At 44.0% G+C, this 9,229-nt stretch overlaps 1 protein-coding gene across 1 annotated transcript; it reads left to right on the forward strand.

Annotated features, from left to right (window-relative positions):
- Positions 1 to 5,607: 5,607 nt before the first annotated feature.
- LOC119181059 (heat shock protein 68-like) lies at positions 5,608 to 7,886 on the forward strand. The gene has a single exon (XM_075875533.1). The coding sequence runs from the start codon at positions 5,701 to 5,703 to the stop codon at positions 7,612 to 7,614; it is 1,914 nt and encodes a 637-aa protein (XP_075731648.1). The 5' UTR covers positions 5,608 to 5,700; the 3' UTR covers positions 7,615 to 7,886.
- The last annotated feature ends 1,343 nt before the right edge of the window (positions 7,887 to 9,229 follow it).

Below are 9,229 nucleotides of genomic sequence, written 5' to 3' on the forward strand. Positions count from 1 at the left end.
ATTAACCTCGTCAGCCCTCAAACGTGCTGCTACATCATGGAATAGCCTGCCCGACAACATAGCTTCATTGTCCAGCCTCAACATATTCAACCACCAACTAATTGCACATTTTCACCAAGGTCGTCCATTGAAAAAGCTAAGTTTGTATATATTGTGTCAGTATTATGTATGTATCACGAATTGATTCAGTATGTATTCAGCATTATGTACATGTTATGTGTGAAATGTTCAACAGTTATTTTGTCTGATTTAGTGTACAGTTTATTCATTGTGTTTGATCACTATTATTATTATTTTTTGCTGATTGATGTTATATATTAGAGCCATTCATTCACAATACTGAACAGGCCTGTAAAGAATTTCAAATAAATAAATTATTTTTAAGTCTGAGGCACTTCAGGGGCCTGGCTTGTCATCCGTGTATCTCATTTGGCGTGATCGCGCTTATCGTAAATCTACAGTGTAGTAAAGTGCTCACTTAAGGTAAGGCTAGAAACGCTCAAAACTGGATTGAAATGAACAAGGTGGGTGTAATATAATTGACAGAATTAAGAAAGTCTTAATTATTAACCCAAAATTGATAAAAACGTTTCTAAACATTGGGCTGGCTCCCGGGGAGCGCTAGAGAAGGTGCCATCACCTCGCTGAGCAAATGCCCTTTCCTTTGCCCGTACTCCTCGCCAGTGCAGCAAGGCACGGCATCGCTGAGTCTGATGGGGTCTGAATTGTTATAGAAACGATGGAGCGAAGAGCCCGAGGAAACTCGCTGCAGGTGACAAAAATCTCAACTTCCGTAATAGGTAAAAAAAGGTAGCACAATGTCGCACACCGAGATCGCGAATCTCTCTAACAAGATTCTACGCATGCCGGGAAAGTCCTGCATTTACGTCAAACATTGATGTCACCGACACTATGGTAAAAGGAGCCGTGGGAACTCGTTGCATGCCCGTGTTACGCATTTCCTTAGGTTTCTCCGCAGTGGAGCTGTCATGCATTTGTTGAGATCCTGATCAATTGTAGAGATCATTAGAATAGAGCATCTATGTATTCATGATATCCTATATTTTTGTAGAATCTGCGCAGTATAGGTTTTGACGTTCGTTTGTGTCCACAGTTTTCACTGGCCTGGTGTATTCAGCTGCAAAGAAGAGCTTTTTGGGGATGAAGTATACGCAGTTCCTTTTCAGCGCAGCTTATTTCAAGGAATAACCAACACCTCACTTACTTTTAGTACAAGCTTGATTCCAATCACAGGCATTTTTATGCCACAGTTAGACTAGATTAGCTTCGTGTTTTGCTTTTATGTACACTTACACTGAGCTTATTTTACTCAAAGAAAGCTAGATTACATTAAATGGCACTGCAAGACAAATATGCCAATCATTCAAGATGACCTTATTCAAGCAATTCGCATCGCTCTCTCAATGTTCTTTTTTATTTTCCGGGGAAAGGTTGCAACCCTACATCTACAAAGGATCCTTGTGCCTGTGCGGAAAGAATGCGGTGACAAAAACAACTGTTTTAGAGGCATTAGTGTAGTTATGCAGGAACTGTGAGATTCAGATAAGTCTGAATGCTGCATTTTTCATTTTTTGCAACTATGCTGAAAGGGTGCACCACTATGCTCAGCAGTCACACAAAGCCAGTACATAGGCTTTAATAAAGCCAAAGGAAACACGGGAAAGCAGTTGCAGAGTTTATTTAAATGTAGGAAAAATTGGGACAATGTAAAGTGCCCAAGAAGGCATTATGAAGTGCGTGAGAGGTGAACCGATGTATTCCACATCAAGAGTATCACATGCTGCAACTGCACTTTATTTATTTATTTATCGATACTGCAGGCCAATATGCTGGCCCATGCAGGAGGGGCAAATACAATGATACAATGACAAGGCATTCACAAGAAGACTAACAATGCAAGAAGAAAAATGTACAGTGCAAGACGCTTGCTTCGCAAAACAATGAAATAAGGATGGTAACCATGCAAACTTGCATGGTTACCATCCTTATGTCAATTTTCTTGGGTGCTTATGTATGTATGAGATTAGAATAAAGAAGCGATTACTAGATCCACTCAAAGACGTGAAAGATGAAACAGTGGACCTAACACAATAGTAAACGTAAGCCCAGCTGACCGACAAACACATGTAAGCTCTTTGAAAGTGACAAGGCTGACCATGAAATGATGAATAAGAAGGCAAAACAACAAAATCAATTTTAAACAACCGTGTATTCAGCGTGATTCGGCTTATTGCAGTAGTGAATAACTAAGACAGAGCGCACTCGAATGCCGGCGGTTCAAGAGAGACGACGGGCCCCTGGTTGCTCAACTGCTATGACAACTCGACAAAGTGTAGCTTTCTACGTCAACAAGTACATGAGGACACATGCTTCCAATCTATAGAAAAAGTTATTTTACAGTTCTTCTGGAATCATATTGTATGAACAGCCTGTTCAATTCAAGCTAATGAAAGTGAGATGACAGCTCTTTAAAGGGACACTAAACAGAAAAATGATTTTTTGCATATTAGTAAAGCACAATTCCACAATCCCGAAAATGCCACTCTTACCACGAGACAACACTTCGTAGGCAAGCAAACGTGCGAAAAGAAAGTGCCGGAGGAGACACCACTTTGAGTTTCCTGCACCAAAGATCCTGACGTCACAGATTATGACAGCATCTTCTAGTTCTCATGTAGCCCCTAATCGGCTAAAATGAAATTAATTGTCATCTGTGGGAGCCATAGACGTAGCATACTAATAAGAAAACTTCAGTGAGCTAACGTCGCGAAAGTACGAATATGTTTTGAAATGAGGGACGTCACGTGCCGAGATTTTGGTGCTAACTTTAAAAACAAAATTTCACCCTTGATTTTCTCCAGCAATAATGAACTGATGATGGTAAAAGTTGCGACACTAGAGTTCTCAAGAGTAGAATCTATTAATCTGAAGCAAGTCATTGTTTCCTTTCAGTGTAACTTTAAGGAGCGAAGTGATACATCTGTCACAGATGGTGCAAAAAGTGTGTGTGTCCGTTGGCGTGCATTAAACAGTCTCGACTTCAAGTGAGTCGATCAACTACGGTTTGTTTTGAACCGACAAATCGATCTCACTAACACATTTTGGTGTTAGAGATCAGGCATGCAGCAACAAACAGGTCAATGGCATCACTTGGGTTCATGAACGGCTGTTAATAAGAGATGAATGAATGCATTATTTCACACTTCAACAAGGAAAGTTGATGGCAAGTGAGGACCTACACAGATATAGCATGAGCGTGACTGCAGCCTCATGGATAAACTTCAAGTGACAGCTCCCGCTCACTCAAAAAGTATGAACCATCTTTGCTAGTGACGGATGCATTTGATCAAGGCATTATAGAGCACCAATGTTTATTTTAAGCACACACTGAAAAACTAAGATGGCCAACAAACATTGATATACAGCAGTCTTGCTCACTTCCTTGACTTCGTAAGTTACTTGAACTCGATGTAAGCGCTGTGCTAAATATGACGTTTGAGGATTTCACGGAAGAAAAAGCGGTTTCTGTTAACTGGGATGCATTGTTTTCTGTCTGATAACTTCTTTGTGCTTATAGTTGTACCTTCAAGTACAATAGGGGTGAATCATAACTTCTCTTTCACCGAGCAGGTTTCCTATTAACTGACATGTCAAATACAGCTGTACTACGGAGGCCTATGCTTAATCAATGTGTGTCCAATAATGAGTAATTCAACAAAACATAGTACAAACAAAATAAGTATGAAGGCTACACACTGCTCATATGCTGTAACAGTGGAAAATTCCAAAACTGCTCCGTTTAATTACTTTATATCCTTCACTTGCTGCTGTGATAATGTCCTTTTCGAGACTCCAAAACAAACACTTCTTGAGGCAGCTTCCCACTCAATATGTAGCTATGCGAAATGATTGCGTGTAACACTTTGATATAATTATTCACAAAATGCATTCATGCTGCTTGTTCCAGCATGATGCAAGTACATTGTATTTATGTCCAGTTTATGTGTGGCCCAACAGCACGTAAATCTAGCATGGCTTTTAAAGTTTTTGTACTTGCATGTTCAAGAGACTTTTAAAACAGATTTTGTTCAAGAGATTTTAAGAAATGCTGAACAACTTTCCGGATGTCCACGTGATTATGAAGATAGCTGTTCCTAAAATTCGTGTTTGCTTGTTTGTTTCTTGAGCCCCAGCCCCATTTCCTGCCACTTGAAGTAAAAGATAAATGAAAACACTGCTAGTCTATCGTAACATACTTGCTTTCCTGAATTCTTCTAATGCAAAAAGAAAGAAAAAGGTGCCAATACTATGTTCAAAACGATAACTTGATGGACGCCGGAATAACACTTCCAGTGTGAACACTGCTACCATCCAGAAAAACCGATCGGTCACTGCATAATTTCCGAGCCATCGTAACTAAAATAACTATCGCAGCAGCGATTTGCCACATTGGCTGTGTTTTGTTAGCCATGTGATGGGGGACTCAACTTATCGGACTACTTAAAACTTTGCATGAACAAAGCGGCACAAGATACAAATGCGCGATGATACGCTACAATGCCGCAAGACAGCCATACATAAAAGAAATGCGCATAGAGAAGAATAATAATCGCTAACCCAAAGAACTCCTCTTAATTTTTCTGCCGCGTGATCGTACAGTTTATATGACAGCTCACTTCGTTGACCTTGTTACCGCACGTTATGGATAACAACAATATTGCCCTCAGGGTTATGGAATTACTAAAACAATACATAATGCAGCGCGACGGGGCACGGAAGCACAGACAACGGGATTTCGCACAGTACTTCATAGTAACGTATCTCGAAAAGAGCCACAAAAGCTGCCAGCAGATGCTAGAATGCGCGACACTTTCTTCCAAGAACGGAGCGGGGCACACTTACAAATATTAGACTATGTTAAGCCCTCTTCGGGTACTCATGAGCTCGTAAATGATCACAACCTACAAAACAACAACAGAGTTTCGGAAGTCACGCAAAAAAAGCTTCCTGGAGCGAAGCGCTGGTCCTAGAGACAGTGTTTACATCTCGCCGTTTCTCGAATGTTCTCGCGCACTTGCGATCAGCTGATTCTAAAACAAATCAGGATCGCACAGAACAAGAATGCAGCCAGCGTAATTTTAGAGCACATCACGCTTTAGAAACGCTACAATTGTAAGTTATTTGAACGCAGTTTTATTATTGACTAAGAAACATGTATTACACACGTTTGTAAAATATCGGCCATCCGTATGTAAATACACGCCCAGGCATGAATAGAGTGAGTATCTATATTTTCGTGCGATTAATTCGTGTTATTTTACGTAGAACATGAATTATGACGCGCTTGTTAGCGGTACGTACAGGATTGACTCAGTGGTATTTTAATAAATGACATTACAGGGCGTCAGTCCGTTGTTTTGTTGTTTTTTCATGCCAGTAGCAGGAGCAGACGATGCGAGACTTTTCTCGAAGCTTCTACGAGCGCCTGACCAATGGAAGAGCGGCTAGCTAGATGGTAATGACTCACTTCGCTCCTATTGGCCGGCGCTGCTCGCGAAGATTCTAGAAAAGCGCGCGAACGGTATAAATTGCGCGCCGAGCGGGCGTCGGGCAGACTTGTGACTCGAATCACAAGAGCGATAGTTCTGCAAAGAACGCATACCACACAACGCATTCATCATGCCTTGCCGCATGCAGTCAGACGTCCCAGCTATCGGCATCGACCTGGGAACCACGTACTCGTGCGTGGGGGTCTTTCAACACGGTCGCGTCGAGATCATCGCCAACGACCAGGGTAATCGCACGACGCCAAGCTACGTTGCCTTCACGGACACGGAGCGGCTGATCGGCGATGCAGCCAAGGCGCAGGCGGCCATGAACCCCGAGAATACGGTGTTCGATGCTAAGAGGCTGATCGGGCGCCGCTACGACGACCCCAAGATCCAAGACGACATCCGTCATTGGCCCTTCAAGGTTGAGAGCGACGGAGGCAAGCCCAAAATCAGTGTCGAGTTCAAAGGCGAGCGAAAGCGTTTCAACCCGGAGGAGATCAGCGCCATGGTTTTGACCAAGATGAAGGAAACGGCCGAGGCGTACCTGGGAAAGAAGGTGAGCGACGCTGTCATCACGGTGCCCGCTTACTTCAACGATTCTCAGAGGCAGGCGACGAAAGATGCTGGCGCTATCGCTGGTCTCAACGTGCTGCGCATCATCAACGAACCCACTGCAGCCGCGCTAGCCTATGGCCTCGATAAGAACCTGCGCGGAGAGAAGAACGTCCTCATCTTCGATCTCGGTGGTGGCACCTTCGATGTCTCCGTGCTGACCATCGACGAGGGTTCCATGTTCGAAGTGCGCTCCACGGCAGGTGACACACATCTCGGAGGTGAAGACTTCGACAACCGAATGGTGGAGCACTTTGTGCAGGAATTCAAGAGGAAACACCGCAAGGACCTCAGGGTGAACCCTCGAGCCGTTCGAAGACTCCGCACTGCCTGTGAGCGCGCCAAGAGGACACTCTCGAGTTCTGCCGAGGCGAGCATTGAGATCGACGCACTGTTCGAAGGCGTCGACTTCTACAGCAAGATCACTCGAGCCAGGTTCGAGGAGCTCTGCATGGACCTGTTCCGAAGCACATTGGAGCCCGTGGAGCGAGCACTTCGTGACGCCAAGATGGACAAGTCGCAGATCCACGACGTCGTGCTCGTGGGCGGTTCCACTCGAATCCCAAAGGTGCAGAAGCTGCTCAAGGACTTCTTCAACGGCAAAGAACTTTCCATGGGCATCAATCCAGACGAGGCCGTTGCATACGGCGCTGCGGTTCAAGCTGCCGTGTTGAGCGGAGATTCGAGCGACAGCATCCGTGACGTTCTACTGGTTGACGTGGCGCCGCTGTCGTTAGGCATCGAGACGGCGGGCGGGGTCATGACCCGCATTGTGGAGCGCAACTCGCGCATCCCATGCAAGACTTCGCAGACGTTCACCACATACTCCGACAACCAACCTGCAGTCACCATCCAGGTTTACGAAGGTGAACGCGCCCTCACCAAGGACAACCACCTTCTAGGAACATTCAACCTTAACGGCATTCCACCAGCTCCCAGAGGGGTTCCACAGATTGAAGTCACCTTCGACATGGACGCCAATGGCATATTGCAAGTCTCGGCCAAAGACAAGAGCACTGGCAAGCAAGAATGCATCCGCATCACCAATGACAAGGGCCGTCTCTCCAAGGAGGAGATTGACCGAATGCTTGCCGAGGCTGAGAAGTTCAAGCAGGAAGACGACGTACAGCGCGAGAGGGTGGCTGCCAGAAACAACCTCGAGTCGTATGTTTATGGAGTTAAGCAGGCTGCCGAAGAAGCTGGAGATAAGCTTTCATCTTCGGAAAAAGAATCCGTGCTGTCCAAATGTCGGGAAACCATCTCGTGGATCGACGGAAACAGCCTGGCAGAGAAGGAGGAGTATGAGCATCGTCTCAAGGAGCTTCAGCAGGCCTGCATGCCAATCATGAGCAAGCTGCACCAGTCTCAAGGGCCGAAGCACGGGTCAACACCTCATCACAGTGGCCCCACTGTAGAAGAAGTGGACTGAGTGATGGAATGTCACTTAGCTATTTAATGTGTAAATGGACTGCATGTAACTATTAATGTACATAACATGTAAATATGTTCATCTCTGTCCCTTTTGAGTGGTGTTTGAAAAGAGCAGTTTCTAATATGTAGATCTTTATCCCTTTTGATGTGTTGTTTGAGAAAACAGGATCTTCTGTGATAATTCCGTGATACCTTAGGAACGAACAAGTTTTTTATCATTGTCCCTTTATTGTGATGCCTCAATAAATAGCCTGTCTTTTTTTTTTTAAACGTGTGGTCTTAATTTCGATGGATTGAGGCCTTAGGCTTCTCTATCGACTGAGTAGTTCGTGAAACTAGATGCAGAGTAAAGTGCTTCATTCTTTATATGCCACCTCGCAATTTAAGGTAACACGAAAATGTCATTTTATATTGGGGGAACTTGTGTCGTTTTACCATAGGTCAAGGAAAGAAGGGTAAATTTAAGGGCTCGTTTTCTATTTTAGACACAATATTGGTGAGAACTGATAGACAGTTATGCTAAGAAAAGTATAAGGAATGTTATTAATTGTAATGCAATTGAGAATAAGGAAAAGATGGCTTCCCATGGGCAAAGACCAACCCTGCGGCAAGTTGCCACAGGTAAGTATCGCTATAATGCCTACAATTTTCTAAATAAGTTTATTTTACAATGACGTAAAAAAAGCAGCCTTGTTTGTTAACCTGTTTATACAGAACTACAGCGTAGTGATCATTAGGCATCTTCAAGTAGTTGGTGTAAGGCTAGTTTGTCGTGTGAAGTCGGACGTGCACAGTGTTGTCACGCGGCAAATATAGGTTCTCCCAAGGAAAGCTCGTATCTGCAGCTTACTCATAGGTGTGCTGACTTTCTCAAGTGACTTCTGTAGTACCACTGTTCCAAGTCGCAGTGTTGCATCAATTTGCAGCTTCTTCCTCTCCCCAAATAAGCCTGCCAGATAGAAAACATTGTCCACTGAGATGACTGAAAGCCTGTGGTGCGTGCACAGCTGCAAATGTGAGACATATAAGAAATGCAGTGAAATGGCATTCATAAACAAGTAATACTAAAAAGAATACAACAATAAAGAATTTTCCAAGGCAGGAGTCGAACTGCAACCCTCTCTAGTACCACAGAATGCTGCCCTAATTACTATAGCAGGGGCTCATATTTAGAACACCTTCAAAACGGTCCCTTGAGCAAGCAAGCTCGCTCAGGCACCTCACTCGCACCCGCTATGCTCTCCATTTACTTACCTTTTGGCACTGTGCGCAACAGTTCAAATTAAACACAGTTGTGAAAACCATGCTCTCGATAAGGAGATGCAACCAGACAGATCAGTAATATAAACGAGCAAAAGTAGGGGACATACATTGGGCCTCTGCAGTATACATTTGTATAGGTTGGTGCTTCCTCTGAGCACAAGCATCAAAATATTCATTATTCGTTAGAGATTTGGTAAGTTAGTGCAGATAAGAAGCGGTGGCACAGCTCTTCGTCTTTGAGCTTATTGACAAGAACTGGACGACTCATAGCGTCGAATGCCTTAGATAGGTCTACAAATGCCAAGCGCTGCAAACTTTCTTTCTCTAATCGCCTCTTAAATGCTAGGTTA

This window comes from Rhipicephalus microplus, chromosome 10 (assembly GCF_043290135.1).
Source record: "Rhipicephalus microplus isolate Deutch F79 chromosome 10, USDA_Rmic, whole genome shotgun sequence".
Classification (NCBI taxonomy): domain Eukaryota; kingdom Metazoa; phylum Arthropoda; class Arachnida; order Ixodida; family Ixodidae; genus Rhipicephalus; species Rhipicephalus microplus.

What these genes read in the sequence shown, in the direction of transcription:
- LOC119181059 (XM_075875533.1), top strand. Translation starts at nt 5,701, where the DNA reads ATGCCTTGCCGCATGCAGTCAGACGTCCCAGCTATCGGCATCGACCTG.